At 41.8% G+C, this 23,334-nt stretch overlaps 1 protein-coding gene across 2 annotated transcripts in view; it reads left to right on the forward strand.

Moving 5' to 3' along the window:
- ARID5B (AT-rich interaction domain 5B) overlaps positions 1-19,714 on the forward strand; it is a 197,371-nt gene extending 177,657 nt beyond the window's left edge. For both annotated transcript variants that reach the window (XM_066244205.1, XM_066244206.1), the window contains 2 exons: positions 8,771-8,969; positions 13,629-19,714. In XM_066244205.1, the coding sequence (XP_066100302.1) occupies positions 8,771-8,969; positions 13,629-15,782 (2,353 nt within the window). In that variant the 3' untranslated portion in view covers positions 15,783-19,714. The remainder of the gene's footprint in view (positions 1-8,770; positions 8,970-13,628) is intronic.
- The last annotated feature ends 3,620 nt before the right edge of the window (positions 19,715-23,334 follow it).

Below are 23,334 nucleotides of genomic sequence, written 5' to 3' on the forward strand. Positions count from 1 at the left end.
TCTGGAAGGGGCACCTCTTTCATTGGTGGTCAGTGAGAGGAGCACATTGACCATCATTAGCCAAAAGCAGGCCCATAGTTCCCACTGAAATACTGGTCAGTTAGTTGATTTAAATTTACTTGTTCTTTATTTTAAATATTGTATTTGTTCCCATTTTGTTTTTTTTACTTTAAAATAAGATATGTGCAGTGTGCATAAGGATTTGTTCATAGTTTTTGTTATAGTCCGGCCCTCCAACGGTCTGAGGGACAGTAAACTGGCCCCCTGTGTAAAAAGTTTGGGAACCCCTGGGTTAGAACTTGAGATAGATCAGCCTGAATTACCTAAAATAATTCCAATGTAGGGAACGAGGTGATGGGAGGGGCTGTAAGGAGAGTTCTAAGGCTGAATTTCCGATCTGAATACACCAAGGAAGACAGGTTTCTGTTCTCAAGGTTTTTTAACCCTCTTGCCTGAAGGTCTAGTGGGTAATCATGCCCCATTCTCACCCATGATGGAGTCGACCCATCTATGGACTTGCATGTCCTTTCCAAACACTATCTTGGTAATGGGGGCTCTGGCCAGTGGACACTCTGTTGCTAACACTTCTGCAGCACTGCCTCCATGTCCCCTCATCTCCCCTTTCCTCAAACCCACAGAAGGCCTCCTAGCCCTGATGAACCACCAGCAGCCCAGGAAATCTAAGACAAGGTACTGAGACTTAGGCAGGCTGTACCTTCCCTACCTTGTTCTTCCATGGGACCTGAGTCGAGCGGGTATAAATAAGCACCCTGCACCTGGAGTAGCTTCTTACCATCTGTAAAGAATTTCTCCCTAAAGGACAGTCAGGTAATTTCATAAGCAAGAGCCTCCCTCCATATCATTCAGCATGCCTAAAATGCTCTGATAACTTTCCAATGCCTGGATATTTCCAGTAACTTTTAAAAAGGAAAACAAATCCAGAGCCAAGCCCTGAAGTAGAAAAACTGGTTTCTGTTTAAAAATAAATAAATAAACAACAGCTTTTGAAAAATCTCTATTTAAAACATTTCTTAAATTTGTCTCTAAATGCAAGTTGTAATTAATAGAAGTTGGAGTTTACACAGTTGAGTGTAAAAATACCCTCGGGCACAAACTAATCAAGTGTGTATGTCATGCTGTAAACTACAGCTAGTTCTTTGTTTGACCCAAAAGAAGCTTGCCAAACAGCAGTTTTTCTTTGTCAAGCTCCTTTATTGTCTCATTTTTGTTTTCACCCTATCTCCCCCCCACACCCCACTTCCCACTGAACCCAGCTATAGTAGTTAAGAAATTTTGCAGGTCCCATGTTTTATTGATAGTTTTCATCAAGCATGAATTTAAATTTGAGAATAGATTAGGTGTCTTAGCCCCATTTCTTTTTGATAAATAACAAGAGGTTTCCACTTATGATTTTCTGTCCTTGGGGCTTTATCATTAAGATTAAATAACTGTACTCTCAAGCATGCCACTGCACAAACATCTTTTCAATTATGTGAGTAACAGATGCCTTCACAAAGGAACTATTGAAAATTCAGAAAGCATGTTTCCAAAAAAGAAAGGGGGGGAAAAAGTATCAAATGACAGAAGAATGTAATTGTTTACCATTACAATATATTCTTAACTCTTCCACCGAAAGCCTCTTGGAACATTTTGTTTTTGTACAAGTTATTACAAAGTTTGATCAAAATAATAAATGCTTGGGAGAATTGTTAAAGGTTTCAGAAGCTCCGGACTCTGTGGTATCTCACATGCATGGGACTTAAATGCCATGGCTGTTTGCCTGTTTTTACATACAAACACTGCCTGCCTTTATTTGTGGGGTCCGCACCATGTTGCAAGCACTGTAGTTATATTTGTTTGTTATTCTTAACATAATGTTCATCTGCTCTTGAAATGGATCCTGTGCAGCTTGATTCTGAGTTGGTCATTGTTTTCTTATTGAGAAGAATGATTGCTGCCATCTCGGCTGGCTGGCGTTGTGGAGGGAGGGTTGGGTTGATTATGGTCCATGCCCTCTGTTGTGAGCTTGTATTTTAATCCCCAGGACATAAAGTCAGCCTTTTTCATATCCTTCCAAACTTTCTTCAGTGTGGTCTTCATTTGAAAGACATGGGGCTAGGCTAACATCAATCTAGACACTCTTGGAAGGGGCAAGGAGACGTCAGAGAAGCAGTCTCCTAGGGGCTTCCAGTCTAGCTGGAGAGACTTATGGGAGCCTCAGACTTGGTGAGATTAAGTGTTACAGGCTAGAATTCATGGAGGATACGGTACTTGGGTTTCTCTTACCACCCAACATCAAGTTGGACCTGAGCCAACTAGGATTACTATCTTTTGGTGGGTTGTGGCACATTGTAAAAGAATTAGTGTGCCCAAGCCATAAGACTGCTTTTGTTTTAAGGGTGGTTGACACTTGGTTTCCTCTGAGAAAAAGAAAGCGCTCACTCTGACTTCTTGGAGAGTTGCATTGGAGCTTGGAATTCTCTTAACCCAGGGGTGATCGCTTCAGTATCTCGCCTGTGTTGGTGCCTCACAACTACCTGGCTGAGATGCAGGCAGCTCAGACTAGCTGAGGCAGGCAGATCTGTGTTGGAACTTAGATTTTTGGCAATTAATAGCTGCATGCCTTTGACTAGTCATTTATTTATGCATTTCACTTTGAACCTCAGTTTCTTCAACCATAAAATGGGGATAAGGTAATACAGCTGTGGATATTTCCTTGCTTAGTGATTGAAGTTAAGGTATACTAAAGAGCCTGGTGTTGGTAGGAATTTAATACATGGTGGCTGCTGTTAATAACAATATGGAAAGACAGTCGGAGCTTTTCTCCCCACCCCCATCGCACCTCTAACCCAGGCCTGGCAACCCATGTAACTCCAAATCAAGGGACCTGTTGTCCCTGAGCCACCTCTTTCATACTGATACATTTGTGGGAGTCAAGCCACCATCTTGCTAGGTCCTGGCACTATGTACCTTTCTTTCCTCTCTTTGCTGATTAGGGTCACACAGTCACTCAAGGACCGTGGAGGTAGATATCAGAGTTACAACTGGACCTAAGCAACAACTCTTCCAGCATAAAGGAATGAACTCCTTTAAAAGGTTTTCTTGTTCATCTTCTGCTGTCCCTTGAGTAGGTAATGAAGACCCTGGTAAGCCGGTCATTTTCCCAGGGAAGAGCTTTGCTAAAGACAAGTATCCATGTTCTGTTGTTGATAACAATAGGCCACATACCTTTTTGGTAGCGTGGCCTACAATACAAATGATGCTATTTAGACCTCCTTCTTTTTGAAAAAGCTTGGTACAGTTCACCTTTGGTGGCTCACGGGCAAGCTAATTCTTTCACACAGAATCCTTGTTGCATTCTCCCACCATCTTCTTGGCTCTGACGGCACCCGCCACCGGCTCGTTCCCGATGACCCACATGTCAGTGCGGCGCCCCCCTCTGGTTTTCTCAGAATGTTCCATTCACATCTTTGTTGGAAGGTGACATTGGAGGTCTCTTTCTCATCTCTCTTGGTTACTGATATTTTGCTTCTCATACTCTGCAGACAATTGTTTCTGCTTTACTAAAATTCACACCATAAAGTGCAGATTTTTATCCAGAGCCACATTTTTCTCGGGTTGATCCTGGTTTTGAAAAGAACAGGACCGAAGCAGCACTGCTGTTCTCCTGAGCGGGTATTGCAGCCGCTGAGGGGACATTCTCAGTTGTCTGCACATTGACTTGGCACATTGGTGTTGACTTCTGTTTTGGTGTCTACTGCCCAAATTCTTTCCTGCCCTTTTCGAGTCCTGGTGTGGTGCCCTGAGAAGTGAACACTATGTGAGAATTAGAAACTTTCTATACTTTTCTGGAACCTTAATAAATGTATGTAATTCATCTTCAAAACAGAAGAATATACCTTTTATTGGCTTCATATTTGGTGAAAGATTGCTTCCCACACTTCACAGTGAAGTTATATTTTCAATTTCTGGCTGAGAAGGAAATGTCTGGCCAAGCCTTAGAATTTATCAACCTCAGAATCAACTTGGAGGTATAATGACTCTATTTGGGATTGGATCAGGTCTGAAGCCCCAGAGGAACCAATATGTCATTTCTTTCCCACTGCCACAAAACTACCTAATAATGTAAGAATAGTAGCATTTTTGCCTGGACATGAACACCAGCTTTATTTCCTTCCACCTCTAAATGATTCTGCTCCCAGTCATCAGCAGATCGTCAGGCCTAGATTTTTTTTTTTCTTTTTTACTGGTTTGATACCATAAAAGTACCTATGAAGTAACGAGGGTGAGGTTCAAATATAACCCTAAAGATTTCCCCTTTCTTTCCTCCACTCTCAATATTGAATCATTTCCAGACATTATTATAATATCATTTTTCAGAGCTCTATAAATAGATGGATTCTCATTTCTCCCCTTAAGTACTGTTTGCTAAATGTTTTGGCCCCAAAATTCAGTCATTCCATGCAAGCATTAATCAATACAAGAGACATTAGTGGTTACTCGCTCAGATGAGATTTGACATTATTTTTCCCTGCCTATGGGGAGGGGAGGGAGAATGTTGCCTAATGAAGATGAAAGGTCTTTTCTTCTTTTGTATGAAATGCAAATGATGAGGACATGTTCGGTATACATTTCTCAAATGTGAGGCTGCTGCTTTTTGTTGAGAAAGAGAGGCAAGGCCCCGGAGGATTTTAGAATTTGTAAATATAAAATGATCTGCCTTGGTGTTTAAAAAAAATAATAAAAAGGAGAAAGAGTTGGCAGGTTGCCAGATTACTTACATTACAGTAATAGATTTGCTGACCCCTGACTTCTGCTGTAGAGAAATGTATTGAATTTTTCATAATATCAGATGAGGCAGATCTAAAAACCTACTACAGTGAGCAGCATTATTTAACTTGAGATTTAACAAAGCTGAAATCTTTTCAAACCACCAATTTTTTGTATGATGATAATGTAGTGGCTCAGACGCTAATAAATCAAGGTTATAATGCCACTGATTTGTTAATTTTACTTTGGGTTGATTTTAAGTTGTCTTTATTAAAAAAAAAAAAAGGAAGAAGAAGGAGAAAAAAATTCTTGCTTTTCACAGTGACTGAATTTAATAAGAATCTCAGTGATAGCAAAAGGCTCCCCTACTGTTTCTGCTTTGGGGTGGAAAATGTTATTCTTGTGTTATTCCTAGGCAAAAAAAAAAAAAAAAAATCTCATGCTGCTACAAATCTTATGCCTATGGGAAGATGTTATTTTTTAATACATGATGGCTTACCTATTTCAGACCTATTAATGGCATCATAAATAAGCATTTTGCTAATCTGAAATGTGAAATCTGGATAATAATAAAGGCCCATTTATCTGCCAAGCTTTCAATCCTCAGACTAGATGTAGATGGGGGTGCGGGGAATCTCTCTAATGAATATATTGCTTCTTTTCCCCATTACTTCCACCCACGTAAAACCCAACCCACATTCTTAGAGTTGCAGTCCATTGAAAAGACTTCTCCTGTGTAATGAGTTCTTGGGGGCTGGGTTACATTTTTGCTTTTATCTGCGCAGTTTAGAAACTGATTAAATCTTTGTTGTACTACAAATATTTGAGGAATAATCATCTGCAACGTGCAGGCATGTTGTATTATACTAAATTCTTTATACAGTACAAACCTGCTCAGCTTCCTGTGTTGGGTAATGTTGACCTTATATTGGCTAACCTGTTTCTAATGCTATCACATGAACATTAAATGTTTAAATGTTCAGAAACCTGTAATGGTTTTTGTCCCTTATACTGTGAAAACTTCTAATAATCAAATGATAAAATCGTATCCTGTGGGGTGTTTTTACCATGCCAGGATCACTGAAAAACATTCAGGGAAAAATCGCAGCAAACGGAAATCACTATATGAACAGCAATTGTTTGGGTGCCGTGCAAGACCATGCCCTGTTCTCCAGGGGCTTAGTTGGTCGTATTTCTATTTGCTTCCTTTTAGCTGCTGCCTTTCTTGTTTTATTTTGGGAGCCTTTTTTTCATGAGCCACTATAATTATCTTTCAGTGATTTAGAACGGAAAAAAACCCACTCATTTGACCTTTACACACACACACACACTCTCTCTCTCTCTCTCTCTCTCACACACACACACACACACACACACACACACACACACTCCCTTTGGAAGCCTTGAATAAGCAAGGCTTATGTTTGGATTCAGTTTTACCTTAGTCATGCGTCTTTCCAGATACAAGAAACATTTAATTCCAAATTTCCTGCTTCTGGCTTTAGGCCTTTGACCAGCAAAGTGAAATGTATTTTTTACTGCCGTGGGCCAGCCAGCTGCTGAGTTGAGTGAACGAGAAAAAAAAGAAAAGAAAAAAGAAATGAAATGGAAATGTTGCACTGCCTCTTGAATTCGCAAAATTGTATAAGGAAATTAAACCTTCTTGGTAGCCATTGGGAGAGCGGGGTTGGACCTGAACTGTCAGAATCTGAAGTGAGGGGTCCTGTAGGGCCCACCTTGGGCCACCCAATTCTCTGCTTCTGCTGCCCTCCTCTCCCCACACTCAAATGTAATGCTGTCATTCTCACCGGAGAGGCTTTCTCATGGTGTCACTGTCTCAGTTAGAGAATGGAGTTGAGGAGAAGGGTGGTCACCATTGGAATATCCAGACTTCAGTGCTCCTTGGATTCCTATGGAAACCAAACAAAAGAAAACAATCTGCCCCAAGAATAAAAATATGTTTTCATTGAAGTCGATTTAAAATATTTTTTCCAATTTAAAATATTCAATGCATTTTGCTCCCGGATAAAAATCCCCAACCTGCCAATGTTGAAGGGGATAAAGTCCCTGGCAGAGCCACACAGATGAAAGGAATTGGGGAGAATGCTGGGACTTTACAGATGAGACAAATAAATTCAAGTATGAACAAGGTTGCTTTTTTTTTCTCTCTTCTGCTTAGTTATGCTTTTTATTATATAAACATTAACTGTAATATTACAGTGGGAAGCAGGTATTTGGCAGCCATATATTATTTTAGTAAGTCTACATGGAGAGAGCAGTTTCCAGTTTTAGCAGCTGTAACATGTTTAAACTCAGTTTGTAATGGGATCTGAAGATAACTATTCCCCATGGGCTGTGTTGATCTTCACGGCTGGCCCCGTGCCAGATGGAGGGCTCGAAACTATTGTTCACGCCTCCTTGCACATACCTTGTCTGAGCATGCTCACTCAGTAAATGAATTTTGTTCCTAATATGCTATAAATTGTGATTTGATTTTCCCATCATTTACTTGGTAGTTTATTAAAGAGTGAAATATTTTGATTACAAATATCCCCATGTCTGTATTCACAACCTGAACAGTTGTATATGTTTAAGTTTGTTGCAGTCCAAATTGCGTAGTTAGAAACTGATTTCAGGATAGCTAACAAATAGCCAAACCAAAGAAGTTTCTGCCTGGGAGTCTTAGTTTAAAAATAATTAGGGTTCCCAATATTTGAACAGATTTATGTTGTTTATAAGCCAAGTACATTTTCTTCATTGAGTCAACTTGTCTTATTTAAAACAAATTATGTTTGCTGTATTAAAGTTCATATTTTTAAGGCTGAGTCTTGTATTAATCCCACAGTGAGTCATTAATCATACCAAATACATTATAAAAACTTTAATCACTGAAGTTGAAACTGAGATTGTAATGCAATCCATCCCTTTTAATTACATCAGCTATTTTTCCCTTTCAGATCAAGAGCTGCATTGCAAAGGGGAAGCAGATTAAAACTAGAGCTGTTTGATGTTTCTCTTTTTAAGAGCAATTTACGTACTTTGTATAAAAAGTTGTAATAATTAAAATGCTTGAATTTTTCAGCCCTCTGATTTTTGTGGCCGGAGTGGTCTGTCTACCTTCCTTCTCACAGGGGCCCTCTTTTACTTCACACCCAGAAACAGAGCTCCACATACTCCACTCACCCACTCCTCAAGGGTGCTGGTTAAGACAGCTGTTTCTCAGCCACACTGTGCTTACTTCCCATTAACATCTTTATCTTAAGTGTCTGGTCGATGTTTTGACATGATGAAAATATAGACTTTGGAGATGGGCAAAAAGTAGGTTCACTGAATCTTCTATTAAATGGTGTGGCTCTTACACAATTTCTTTAACCTTTTGGGACTCTTGTCTCATCAGTTAGTAATAGTAATAATAACTATGATTATTGGTATGATTATAATAAATAGAATGGTAATTTACTCCATACGGATGTTACTAGAGATTACATGAGATGATATATATTATGCACCTAGGACATTACCTGGCAAATATTAGTATGTACTAGAATATAAGCCTCATGAAGTCAAGGGCATTAAACATTTTGTTTGCTGCTGTATCTCAGTGCCCAGCACAGTGCCTGGCACACAGGTGCTTAATAAATAGTTGTTGACAGATTGATAATTAAACAGCAGCTATCATTGTTGTTGCTATTATTGTTGTGATGTTGCTGGCACTTAGCCATGGGCAGTGATCATGATGTAACCTTGGATGCTTCCATTGTTATCCTTGGTGTATAGATTCAAAAACCAGCAAGTGGTCTTACAGAGACGTATGTAAGTCGCCAGGTTCTGGTTTGGAGTAGGGAAATTACTGAGGAGTAAGTGTCTAGAAGAACACTGATGTCACAGGAAATGAAGTCATGCAATAAATTGCTTGTATTCAGAAAAGAAAATAAACCCATAACATCAATGCTAATGGGATTACCTCCCTAATTGATCATCTCTTCTGATATCATTTTAGATTAATCCTTCCATATGAAAGGTTTATTAAAGGAGAGGAAGACAAGCCCCTGCCTCCAATCAAACCTCGGAAGCAGGAAAACAGTTCACAGGAAAACGAGAATAAAACAAAAGTATCAGGAACCAAACGCCTCAAACATGAAATCCCTAGGAGCAAGAAAGAAAAAGAGAACGCTCCAAAGCCCCAGGATGTATCCGAGGTGAGTGGCTCTCCTCCGCAGAAACATCTCCACAGACCTGTCTGCCTTGGGGTCTCCTGGAGCCCCGTATCCATCACGGTGACCCTGCGCAGTTGCAGCACCAGACTGAGAAATCAGATCATCTCAGTGTCACAAGTACCCAAATAGGGAACCTTTTGGTTTGCTCCAAAGCTGAAAGGCAATGCTTGGTATTAAACGAGATAGGCCAAGAATACACTCCAGAGAGATACAAACATCCCATAGAAAGCTGATAGCAACTACTGACTTTGAGCTAGAAGAAGCCAGGGCTTGGACTCTGTGAAGCCAAGGGACTCCGATTTGAAAGATATGGCTTCTTTGCCATTTCTCAACCAGTCTATCTGAGGAGGTGGTGTGACTTTAAAGTGCTCCATGGATCTAGCAGGGAGGGACATGGAAATTGATGTGCTACGTCTCTGCAGGACTGTGCTGGAAACTTGAGAGATTCCTTTGCCTCCTGTAATTGACCTCTGTGCAGCAGCCTTGGGTTAAGACCAATTTAGAAACATCTTAAAGTACATATTATTTATAGGGAAGTTTTGAAATGGTTCCTCTGAAACCATTATTATCTCTCATGTTAACAGGTAGTTTTGAACCTTTTAAAACAAGCCCTAGCTACCCACAGCCCCCAACAGTTCTTTGGTAGAAGCCATTAATGTCAGCACACAGCCAGTCATGGAGGCTAATCTGGGCTCTGTTTCAACATGAATAATAAAAACCCTGCTGCCCATAAAAATAAAAAAATTAGCAGCCACATTTGGAGACAGCATGTTCTAGGATTCAACCCTAGAGGGAATTTTGTTACTGATATTAAACACCCCCTAAAAAAATCAGGTTTATAATGAACACATAAGAGACTCCCTAATTAAACACTTATTTAAAGCACACACAACACAACACCACAACAATCTCCTAACTAGAATTCCAACTGAATCCTGTGCAGGATGATAGTATTACTACAAAGATGAAATTTATTTTTGTTTCACAATTATTTCAAGCTCTAATAATTAAAAAGGGGCGGGGCAGATGATGCAGAGATTTCTAAACATCTGTAAGCTTGCAACATAAATGGCCCAAAGCAAGGAAATTCCAAGTTAAGACTTACATTCCATTCTTCCTTTATCCTGTTGGCCTGGTGATTTATTATGGGCCCTTGAATCAGTAAGTTCTATTAGATACCATATGTACAGCATTGCCAAAGCACCAGGGGCAAACTGAGGACTGAGAAGCCAGCTGACCTTTGAATAGCTCCACTTTAGGGATGAAGTTTAAATGGGTGGTTTGTAAGTTGTAGAAGGAATCCCCAGCCCATGCCCTGAGCCCATCAGCTTAGGAGTTGACCATTGTCTGGAGTAGAGACAGAGGTCCTGCAGTCCGTAGAAACCCTTAAAGTCTTAAGGCTTTCTTTTTCCTATAGGTCCCAACAGTTTCCTTTAGGGAGCTGTCAGTATTTTGAGTGTCAAAGGTTATTATGATCAAGTTATCTAAACCAGTGGTCCCTAGGCCCTGGCTGGTTGGCTCAGTGGTAGAGCGTCGGCCTGGCGTGAAGGAGTCCTGGGTTCGATTCCCGGCCAGGGCACACAGGAGAAGCGCCCATCTGCTTCTCCACCCCTCCCCCTCTCCTTCCTCTCTGTCTCTCTCTTCCCCTCCCGCAGCCAAGGCTCCATTGGAGCAAAGTTGGCCCAGGGCCCTGAGGATGGCTCCATGGCCTCTGCCTCAGGTGCTAGAATGGCTCTGATTGCAACAGAGCAACGCCCCATATGGGCAGAGCATCGCCCCCTGGTGGGCATGCCGGTGGATCCCGGTCGGGCACATGCGGGAGTCTGTCTGACTGCCTTCCCGTTTCCAACTTCAGAAAAATACAAAAAAATAATTAAACCAGTGTTCCCCAACCTTTTTTGGGCCACAGACCTGTTTAATGTCAGAAAATATTTTCACAGACCAGCCTTTAGGATGGGACGGATAAATGTATCACGCGACTGAGACAAGCGTCAAGAGTGAGTCTTAGACGGATGTAACAGAGGGAATCTGGTCATTTTTTAAAAATAAAACATCATTCAGACTTAAATATAAATAAAATAGAAGTAACGTAAGGTATTTATTCTTTCTCTGCGGACCAGTACCAAATGGCCCACGGACTGGTAGTGGTCCGCAGCCCGGGGGTTGGGGACCACTGGACTAAACTACCTGGAATCTCACACCCTTTTCAAGGTTGACCTTATAGTAAGAATTGTTCCCCACTTCCAACATATACCCATGTTATTAACCAGCTATATTTCTTCTCACTGATTATATGTCTGAAATTTTCTGTTAGGATTTTATTATTGTCATTTTTTTTTAATTTTTGATGTTTTCAATATCAATCAGTGAACTCAATGGAGAGAGGGCTTATAAAGCCCTTATGGTCAAAGCCAGGCTTCAGGTCATTGGATTGCAAGGTACCTGGTGGGAAGATAGTATTTAACAAACTAAAGGCAAATCATAAAATTCCATCCTAGAAAAGGCATACTTTACCTTTTACTGCCTAGGTTTCACAGATCTCCTAAACCTATTTTACAACCAAAAGCACAGAACTTCATGTAACTGAGTGCCTAGGTCATAGAAACTTCTGCGGAACTGAGTGTTCCCTATCATCCACTTCAAGCTACAGTCCCATCAGAAACTAACATTTAAATGCAATTTGCCTTTTTTCCTTGCTGTACTTATTTTTTCTGTATTTTTATGTACTGTAAAAGCTCGAGACGAATGATGATTGTTAATGTAGAACAAGTAATGATATTTACACTTGAAAAGGCAGTACAAAAAAAAAGATGGCACTCAAGCCTCTTAAGTATAATACATCCTTTTATTTATTTATTTTATTTTTTTTGGTTTTTGTTTTTGTTTTTGTTTTTTCATTTTTTCTGAAGCTGGAAACAGGGAGAGACAGTCAGACAGACTCCCGCATGCACCCGACCGGGATCCACCCGGCACGCCCACCAGGGGCGACGCTCTGCCCATCCTGGGCATCACCATGTTGCGACCAGAGCCACTCTAGCACCTGGGGCAGAGGCCACAGAGCCATCCCCAGCGCCCGGGCCATCTTTGCTCCAATGGAGCCTTGGCTGCGGGAGGGGAAGAGAGAGACAGAGAGGAAAGCGTGGCAGAGGGGTGGAGAAGCAAATGGGCGCTTCTCCTGTGTGCCCTGGCTGGGAATCGAAACTGGGTCCTCCGCACGCTAGGCTGACGCTCTACCGCTGAGCCAACCGGCCAGGGCCTACATCCTTTTTTTTTTTTTTAATTTTTTATTTTATTTATTCATTTTAGAGAGGAAAGAGAGAGAGAGAGAGAGAGAGAGAGAGAGAGGAGAGAGAGACAGGGGGAGGAGCAGGAGGCATCAACTCCCATATGTGCCTTGACCAGGCAAGCCCAGGGTTTCGAACCGGTGACCTCAGCGTTTCCAGGTTGATGCTTTATCCACTGCGCCACCACAGGTCAGGCCTATAATACATCCTTTAAAAAAAAATAAGTATCTAAGTGGATTTAAGGAGAAATATCTTATTAAATAGGTATGATTCCTTAAAAGTTTTGTTCCTATGAATCCTTCCACCAGCATCCTCAGTCTTATGGGAAAATGCTGATGTGGTTAAACTTCCTTTCTTAACAAGGAAGAACAGTGTTCGTGGGATGAGATGGAGGTAGGAGAAAAGACCAGTTCAAGACAATTGCTTTGGGGCTGTACTCCACTAAGACATGGCAGGGCAGAATGACAGAAGTTTTGAAAGAGCTTGTCAGTCAGCTGAGTCACAGATGGAAAGTTAAAATGACATTCCAAGGTCAAAGTTTGCACAGAGCTACATGATGCAATGAATGGGTCAAATTATGCCCACAACCTCTGTCAATAGGGACACATAAAGAGCATCCCTCTCACTGACTAGAATCTATTTCAATGAACAGAAAAGCTGCATTTGTATCAGCACTCACTGCCTGCATTTTGACAGAATGTAGTTTGCTGCAGCCTACAAGGACTTAGAGTCCTCCTGTCCCTTAGGTAGACAGGTTAATGTTGCATCTGCATCATTTTTCAATATTTTAGCTTATCTGCATGTCACACGGCACTGATTAGAAATTACCAGCACTTAAGCATTGCTTATTTTATGCCTCCAAATGGACACAGTAAGACAAGATGTGCTCTCTCAAAGAGAAGCAAGGAGGTATACAATAAGTTTGTTTGTGTTGACATGGCTATGGTTAGATTTTTGAAAGAGAGATGTTTTAAAAAAATTTCCAAAGTGTCATAAAGCACAACATGTAATTTAAAACCCATTTGGATAATTGATTGATTTGACAAGAAGACAACCTCAGAATTAAACTGTATATAAGAATCAAGGAGTGATATGATTGTATACCATCAGTATATAACACTTTGATATGTTGATAAGTGTCTCATAAAGTAAATATGCATAGTTCCCCTGATGTTTCTGTAATTTAAATTTCTTTGTTTAGAGCTGTTATCGGAGAGTGATAAAGCTTTACAGAAATTCCATGAGCTGATTGACAAGCCTGTTTTCAAGAAAAACTGCTGTGTGTAATAATTTAGTTCATGGCAAAATGTGTCGGTGCATTTGGCTTCCTTCTGACTGCTTTGCAATATTTTATCAGGTTTCATCAGAGCAAGAGAAGGAGCAAGAGACTTTAAACCAGAAAAGCATCACTGAGCCTCTGCCAGCAGCAGACATGAAGAAAAAAATGGAAGGGTACCAGGATTTTGCAGCGAGGCCCCTGGTGTCCACAGTGGACCCAGAAAAAGACAAGGAAACAGACCAAGGTGCCAACAGTGAGAAGGTAACAGAGGAGGCAGGAGAGAAGGGGCCTGTACCTTCCCTCCCAAGTGCCTCTTCGGCCTCCGAAAGGGACCCCGGGGCTGGCAAACAGTCTCTCACTTCTCCCAGTGCTCTTGTGGACTCCAACCCAGAACACAAGCCCTGCTGCTTTACAGAGAGCCCTGACAATGAACTCCAAGACTCGTCCTTCCCTGGCTTCCCCACCACGCAGCCACCGCCGGCAAACCAGAGCGAGGCGGATGATGACAAAGTGCCCGCCATGGCAAATTACATCGCCAACTGCACTGTGAAGGTGGACCAGCTGGGCAGCGACGACATCCACAATGCACTAAAGCAGACCCCGAAGGTCCTTGTGGTCCAGTCGTTTGACATGTTCAAAGATAAAGACCTGACCGGGCCCATGAACGAGAACCATGGACTCAACTACACACCCCTGCTCTACTCCAGGGGCAACCCAGGCATCATGTCCCCGCTGGCCAAGAAAAAACTTCTGTCCCAAGTAAGTGGAGCCAGCCTCTCCAGCAGCTACCCCTACGGCTCTCCACCCCCTTTGATCAGCAAAAAGAAACTGATTGCGAGGGACGACCTGTGTTCGGGTTTGTCCCAGGCCCACCACGGCCAAGGCCCTGACCACACGGCAGTCAACCGGCCGTCAGTGATTCAGCATGTGCAGAGTTTCAGGAGCAAGCCCTCTGAGGACAGGAAGAGCATCAACGACATTTTTAAGCATGACAAACTGAGTCGATCGGATCCCCACCGCTGCAGCTTCTCCAAGCACCACCTCAGCCCCCTTGCTGACGCCTATGTCCTGAAGCAAGAAATTCAGGAGGGCAAGGAGAAACTACTGGAGAAGAGGGCACTGCCCCACTCCCACATGCCCAGCTTCCTGGCCGATTTCTACTCGTCACCTCACCTCCACAGCCTCTACAGACACACCGAGCACCATCTTCACAATGAACAGACATCCAAATATCCCTGCAGGGACATGTACAGAGAATTAGAAAATAATTCTTTTTCTTCCCACAAACACCAAGAAAAGCTCCATGTGAACTATCTCTCGTCTCTACATCTGCAAGACAAAAAGTCGGCTGCAGCAGAAGCCACCACAGATGACCAGCCCACAGATCTGAGCCTCCCCAAGAACCCACACAAACCCACCGGCAAGGTCCTAGGCCTGGCCCACTCGGCTGCGGGGCCCCAGGAGAGCAAAGGCATCTCCCAGTTCCAGGTCACCAACAGCCACAGTCGAGACTGTCACCCCAAAGCCTGTCGGGTATCCCCCATGACCATGTCGGCTCCTAAAAAATACCCCGAAGCTCTCTCAAGGTCGGGAAAACCTCACCACATGAGACTGGAGAATTTCAGGAAGATGGAGGGCATGGTCCACCCTATCCTGCACCGGAAAATGAGCCCCCAGAACATTGGTGCGGCACGTCCAATAAAGCGCAGCCTGGAGGATTTGGACCTTGTGATCGCTGGGAAAAAGGCCCGGGCAGTGTCACCCCTGGACCCGTCCAAGGAGGTCTCTGGGAAGGAGAAGGCCTGTGAGCAGGAGAGCGAAGGCAGTAAGGCCACGCACGGTGGGCATTCTGGGGGCACATCGGAAGGCCACAAGGTCCCCCTCTCCTCCCCTATCTTCCCAGGTTTGTATTCTGGGAGCCTCTGTAACTCAGGCCTCAACTCCAGGCTCCCGGCAGGGTATTCTCATTCTCTGCAGTACTTGAAAAACCAGACTGTGCTTTCTCCACTCATGCAGCCCCTGGCTTTCCACTCGCTTGTGATGCAAAGAGGAATTTTTACATCGCCGACAAATTCTCAGCAGCTGTACAGACACTTGGCTGCAGCCGCACCTGTAGGAAGTTCGTATGGGGACCTTTTGCACAACAGCATTTACCCTTTAGCTGCTATAAATCCTCAAGCTGCCTTCCCATCTTCTCAGCTGTCGTCCGTACACCCCAGTACAAAATTGTAAGCCCAGCTCTGCCCCAGCATCCCAAATGGCGTGGCTAGAAGAGCTTCAGCCCTAGCCCTGGGGGTGATGGCTTATAGAATTAGAAGTCAGTATTTCTTCTAATCTGGGGGTAAGATTAGTTCCAGCCAAAGCGGCCAAGCGGGGAGGTGAACATACCGGATTTTTCTGGGACGGCACCAGCCTTGGCTGGTCAGTCTTGAGTTCCTTCCAACACAGATGTCCTTGCATCCCAGAGGGTTCACTCCACATGGGGGTTCTGTGAGGGGATTTATGTGTATCAGGAAGAACTTAGAAGACCCAGTCTGAGTTCCAATGGTCAGGAATCAATCTGGCCAAAAAAAAAAAAAAAAAAAGGAGCAGGCATTTCAAAGGAAGGGGCAAGGAAGACTGGCAAACATATGCCAAGGGAAGCCCCTGTTTTTGTAAAACTCTCCAAGGTTGAATCAATGCAATGTATAGTGAAACGTCAATAGATCTTTCATTTTGACACTATTAAACAATCCAGAGAAGTAAACACTGTTAAAATGACTGTATATATTTGCTTCTTAAGACTACCCGTATCACTGTTTGCTCTCTTAATTTATATATACAGGTAGTTCCATTTTCTCCTGGTTCCTTCTTGTCCCCCTTTTTTTTTTTTAATTAAACAGTATCGCTTTTATTTGCAGGTGTTTTGTTTTATTTTGTTTTGTTTTAAAGGCTGACCGACTGTCCTAGTTGTTGATGTGTGTTTGTAATTTTTTTCCACATCTTATCATTTTGAGCAGCTTTAGGTGGTAAAGTTATTGTTTACAAATTGAAGCAACTGATTCTAGTGGAACAAATGAAAAAGAAACAGTTGAGCACACCGTAGTGCTAAGCACGTTCCTTTGCAGATCCACAACCCATGGACTTTGTTCCTCATAAATGGCCTAGTTGAAAGAGCTTATACACTGCTTCCCCGACCAAATGCTTTGCTTTGAAGTATTGGGCTATGTGAAAATATCGAGCATTGTACTTACCTTATCTAGGCTGTGAAACTGTCCTACATACCAGAGGAATCATAAAAACAAAAACCTCACTGGCAGCAAGCTGCCGAATAACAACAGAGTCTCGAGGACATACTTGTGGGCTGCACAGATATTTTAGGAATTTCAGAAATTAGAACAGGAGCCAAAATGATTTACATTAATGTTGGCCCTGATCCCTTTAAGCAGTCCGGGCACGGGGTGGGAAGAGCATGGAGCTCAACTCTCTAGAAGAAAATGAGTGGCTGGAGGCCCCCGCGCCAGGGGCCTTCCTGGGCCGTGGTCTTTGGAGGAATAAGTAGTCACTTTGCCTTCCTCAAGTGGGTCTCTCGTTCCCAGGAAGAACCCTGCAGGCCACATCTTTGGGGATAATTGGCATACTGGATTACCCATTTTGAAAGAAAGTCACCCTCTTTGGGTTTCTTGGCTGTGAGTTTTAGGTGCATGCATGCACATACAGTGGCTGGTGTTGTGTCTGTAACAGCCGGGCAGGACAGCCTGCCTCCTAATCCATTATAGTGCTGGGAAGAAATGGTCAGGTTATTCAAGCAGTCAAAAAGTGTGGAGAATGTATGCTGTCATTCTCGCCACTCTCTTCCCTTTGCTGTCAAGATGTAACATCAAGGAGAATGCATTTTCGGAGTGTGTAAAAAGTCCATCGATACAGAGAGTGATTTTCTTTTCCAGGTCCCGTCCCTGCCGATAGGAATGCTTTGACGAACTCCCAGCCACCCCTCCCTTCCCCCAACACTACCAGTAGACATTAGAACCATAGTTAATCAAGTCTTTTTACCTCTGAGATATTTAATTCTATGAAAACTGATGACAATTTTCAACTTCTAAATAAGTAACTCGACTGCAAAAATAATCAAAACTGGTAAACAATGAAACCTCGGCTCTTAAACGAAGCCATGCATGCTGTACATTTGTATTGAAATGTCTCCATGATACGAAGCCAAATATTCCATGTAACATACGTAATATCCAAAGGTGGAAACGAAAGAATGTAGACATCTAGTGTTAAGAGTTCCATTTGCTTCAATTAATTATTTACCTTCCTGTGGAATAATATATATATATATATTTAATAGAACCATAGATAGGCTAGTAGAATTTAGATTATAAATGTGTGAGTGCAGATTATCCTGCTATTGCACAAGATAGAGGGGGGAAAATATCTCAATTCCAGCTGGCAAATGCTAGCCAGGACCGATATAAGAAAGTTGCACTAGACTGAATGGTCACAGAATCAGAGGACATGGAAGACAGAGCAAACTCCAGTGTTTCTGCAGCAGACACGAGCTAGATCATACATGGTTTCTACGAGTTTGTTTCTCAAAGAGAATGAGGGGCTGTCTGTCTCTGGTGGAGCTCACCTATCCATTTGCAATATGGGGCATTTGTTTTCTCCACTGGGATGATTTCAGTCTGGTTTCATCATGTTGGAATTCGATCACACCATTTTCAAACAATGTTAACATAGTCCAGCTTTTGTTTTTCTCATCTCTTCCAAGAGGAGACTCACTGTTTCTGTCTGAGGAAGCTCATACCCTCGGCAAAACATCAGGACAAATAAAGAGAAATGGGGGCATACATTCCCAACAGAAGCAGTGTGTTATTTGTTTTAAAACTCCCAAACAGAGATCTTGGAAATCTTTCAAAAAGACCATTGAATTCTTCATTGGCTGAGAACTACATTTTAAAAAGTCTTAAATAGGGCTTTGTTTGCATTGTTTGAGTTCAAGGGGCCTTATTATTGAATGGAATTGCACAAGCCTTTCTTTGTGCAATCAAACCATTGTTATTGGTAGTCCTGTAAGGGAAACTGGGATCTAATTGGCAACGGAGTCATAAATCTATTTACTGAGTGCGGCTTCCAAGAAATGTTGCAATTCAAAATGCACTAAGTCTGTGATTTACTGGAGATTTAGAGATTCTAAATAATATTTTTTAAAAGCCTTTCCATGCAACTTCTGGTTTAACTTTTGGCAACTCAACATTAAAAAAAAAGAAGAAAAAAAAAAAAAGAAAGTAAAAACAGCCCAACTGAGTTTCAGAATTAAGTATTCTCCTACTAAGTGATTGGAACTTGTAGTATTTGCCACAGGACTGACTTATTTATTTACTAGCTAGAAGCTCTTAAGTTCACTTGTTTATCAGGGCATATACAGAAGGGTTTGTTAAAACTCAATGTTGACTTTACAACTTTCTGACCTGGTGCATGAATTCTCAAGTACTGTATTTCACTGTGTTGGTGTGTCTGATGGAAATTTCGAGGTGATCCTACAAAAATATTTTATGTAGTGTGCCTTCAAAGAGAACCATTTATTTCTCTTCACTTGTGTCCCACAAAGTCACATTTGGTGATGGTCAGCCAAGTCCCATCTGGTCCAGTTTTACTCTTGTCCCAATTTTAAAGAGAAATGGGAACAAGTTTGCCCTGGTGAGACCCACACCATTGCAATGATTATCTTGAGCACTTAAATTCCAGTGTTGGCTGTTGATGTATTTGATATTCTGCTTGTCTCCCCACGGTTGAAATATGTCTGAAGAATAGCAGCATAATCTCTTGGCTGTTTATACTTTTTTAAATTTTCCTGTGTTGTAAATATTGTATACTTTTGGTGATTCCAGCTATGTAACCTCTGCTCTGTATGGTGATTATTTGTATATAGCAACATGGCCCAGTGATATTATATAGTTTCCCAATGGAGAGGTTATTGAGTAACCTTTGCATTAGTTTAAACACTACCAGAAAAATGCTGAGCCAACTATAAACACTCAATTTTGTATGTTTTCCAAATTGTACTTATTACTGCTTTTGATACTGTATTATGTGCCAATAGTTTCCCAATCACATAGCAGGCAAGAGATATTTTGTACTTTTTGATCCACTGTAATATTTAATAAAAAATGTTACTGTTTCCTTTTGGGTATGAGTAATCTGTCACTTCTTCCTGCGGAGCCTATAGCCTCACCAGAGTACTTTCTACCCCATTGTCTCCAAATTGTATGAAAGCAATAATAATGCTGCTGCTGCTCTGAGGTCTGTAGTTTTCTGAGAACTTCCTGAATGCCCAGTCGGCACATAGTGTCTTTAACCTCCACGTTGCCATGTAAATATGTCCATTTTACTGCTAAGAAAATTAAAGCTTAGAAAAGCAAATAAACTTGTGAAGGTCACCTGATAAGAAATTGGCAGAATCAGGATTTGAACCCAGGGCTCTTAGGACTGTGAATTCCTTGGTATACCATACTCCTCTCTTGGCAAATAACAAAAATCCCTATGTACTCAGTCAACAAAAATGTATTCATGCCTCCATTGCCAGGTTGAATGTTGAAAGCTGGGAATACAATGGTGAGTGAAAGATGAATATTGTCTCTAGAGCTTATAAATCTTATGGGAAAGAGAATCAAATAGTCACTCATATAAATATAAAACCTCAGCCTGACCTAGTTCTGGGGGAGAGGAGTGTGATGACTCATACATGAAGAGGAAGTGGTGACTAAACTGCTAAATAAAGGATGAGTATCAGTTGACCAGATAAAAAGGAATTGGGAGAAGACTAATCCAAGCACAGGGTACTACCTGTGCAAAGACCCCAAGGCAGAAGCAAGTTTGGCTTATTATAGGAATAAAAAAAAAAAGCTTGTGGACAGATGCATAATTACAAGGTCCAGAAAATGAGGTTGAAGTGAGGTTAGAGAGTACAGTAAAGGCCAACCAGGTAATGTCCCAATAAACCAGGTTGAGCAGTTGAGTGTTTATCATAAACAAGAAGACGTTTAAGCAGGGAGGTGATGTGTTCAAATTTGTCATTTCCAATAGTTCTCGTCTGCTGTGTGAAGGTAGAGAGTAATCAAACACACAATGGTGGTCATTTCAGTTGAGGTGATGCAATGGGAGAGGGGACACATTTCAGAGGTACTTGGAAGGGTGAACAGATGTGGTGATGGGTTAAATGGGTCACTAGATGGATACCCAGGAAGGATTGAAAAGCTAGGAAAACAGCATATTTTGACATCTGGTGATGACAAAAATTTCTGATCTTTTGTCCCCTTAATCCTCTTCCTCCAGGATATCCCTGGGTTTCACTCACCTTATTATTAGTTGACATGAGGCATTCACAAAGTAGCACCCTATGGCTCCCTTCTTAATGTGCCCAGAGATTGGAGGGAGGAACAGGGTAGACAGGCTTTGCTGAGTGTCTTGGTTTACAGCCCACACCATATGGTCAGGATGTACTTTGCATAGATAGAAGAGGCTAAGCTGCCAACAAATATGTGATCACAACTGAGGGAGGCATATTTTGATAAATGACATAAGACCCTTTTTCTTACTAAGATCGAGTCCCTTATGGATGATGCCCACCCTCGGGCCAACAGGAGTTGCAGCAATATATTAGAGGCCTCACCCTCTTCTTGCAGACTGTCATGCCTTTGTCAATCCAAGCACACCCACCCTGAGAGGAACCCCTAGTCCCATGGTCTCCTTGTTCTCATTCTGATTCATGTGTATTTCACCAAACTGTGAATTGCTATGAGTACATCAAAAGAATGTTCTTCCATCTATGACACATTCAGCACATAGAGATCTGATACTTGACTCATACACAACAGGAAAGAAACATCATGATAAGTTATCTATTTTTACCAGGCCTAACTGGCAAATACTGTTGGGAAGGAGGGTGTTTGGGTGAAGATGTCACTCATAGTGCAAAGGCAATGAAAATGCCCAGTGATCTATTATAGGAAAGTGGCCAAAGTTGACAAATGTTTTAGGGCTGAGAGTAATCAGGAAAGGGGTATTGATCATTTACATCGACAAGTTGTAAATGACAGAAGAGGGAGAGACCTATAGTTAGGAATAATGTGGAAGAAGGCTTAGCCTTCAAGGTTGACCTAGGGAGTATAGTAACCCACTTTAATTTGAGCTTCACTAATTCAGAATTCCTGAATTTTGGAATCTCCAGGGTACTTCTGGGGTGAAAATAAATAAACAATTCTAAAATATTTGCTTCACCTGATTAAAAGAACAAACTATTTTTAATCATGCTAACCATTACCATAAGCATTCAACTGACCTCGTAAGAACAAGGCAATCTGCTCCCTGATTCATGCATATAAGAATGACTACTACTTTAATTATTGTTGAGACTTTTTCTAGAGCAGAGCTGTCGAAGAGAACTTCCTGGTGGAAATGTTCTATAATTCAGAGTTTCCCAATACTGTAGCTACTAGAAAATGTGGCTATTGAGCCCTTGAAATGCACCTAGTATAATGAAAGAACTAACTTTTATTCCATTTCATTTTTATTCATTTAAATTTAAATAGCCACATGTGGCTAGTGGTTACTATATCAAACAACAAATCTCCAGAAGGTCCAATTGGCCAATGTGCATATACGATAGACTCAATTACAGGTAGGTCAATACTTGCACATAAACTTTAATATAAACACTAAAGCAGGCAACACTTTGTCTTGCAAAAACTTTATTAATTAAGGGTGACAATAGATTTAACACTATTTCTCACTCAGTATTTAGACATCATAAGCATTTAAGTACTAAGTAAACAGACAAATCAATCATTGAGAGAATACTAAGAAGAAAGCCTAGTTATGACATTTTGTAATCCAGTCCTGTCTTTTATGTTAAGTCTGATTGTGTGAGGCTTGAACACAATGTCTGGAAAGTCTATGCAATGTTAATGTAGCCATGATCAAGCCACACTGCTTCACTCCATGGAAGTTCAGTAGTAACCCCAGGAGACTGGGAGAGTAGTCAGCATGAGGGAGATTCCCAGGTGAAAAGTAGAGAACCCGTGGACCAAAGGTGGAGGAGTCCATGACAAACATAATTTCAGTGTCATCGTCCTTGTACTTTTTACCTGGGTAAGTCCTGCCACCTTGCCCCAGAAATGCAAAAGATCACCCAAAAATGTCAGCAGAACACCCTAAGGTTGTTTGTAAGTTAATGAAGCAAAAAAAGAGAGATGGCCCTGGCTCTTTGTCTCAGCAGTAGAGTGTAGGTCTAGCATGTGGAAGTCCTGAGTTTAATTCCCAGTCAGGGCACACAAGAAAATCGACTATCACCTTCTCCAACCCTCCCTGTTCTCTTTTTCTCTGTCTCTGTCTCTCTTCCCCTCCCACTGCCATGGCTTGAATGGTTTGAGCAAGTGGGTCCTGGGCGCTGAGGATGGCACCATGGCCTCGCCTCAGGTACTAAAATAGCTCGGTTGCCAAGCAATTGTGCAGCAGCCCCCCAGATGGGCAGAACATCGCCCCATAGAAAGCTTACCTGGTGGATCTTGGTCAGGGCACAGGCAGGAGTCTCCCTGCCTCTCACTTAAATAAAAATAGAAGAAGAGAGAGAAGACTACAAGAAATAGTATTAGGAAAGAAAAAAGAATGCAGTTAAGACTTTTTAAATTATTATAGAATAGCATTAACTTTAAGCCTATGAACTGGGAACTTTCAGAAGAAAGAGGCTATTTTCTACAAAAATAGAAATTAACAAAAGTTTATCAAGAATAAATATAAAATT

The sequence above is a fragment of the Saccopteryx bilineata genome, chromosome 9 (genome assembly GCF_036850765.1).
Source record: "Saccopteryx bilineata isolate mSacBil1 chromosome 9, mSacBil1_pri_phased_curated, whole genome shotgun sequence".
NCBI classification, from domain to species: domain Eukaryota; kingdom Metazoa; phylum Chordata; class Mammalia; order Chiroptera; family Emballonuridae; genus Saccopteryx; species Saccopteryx bilineata.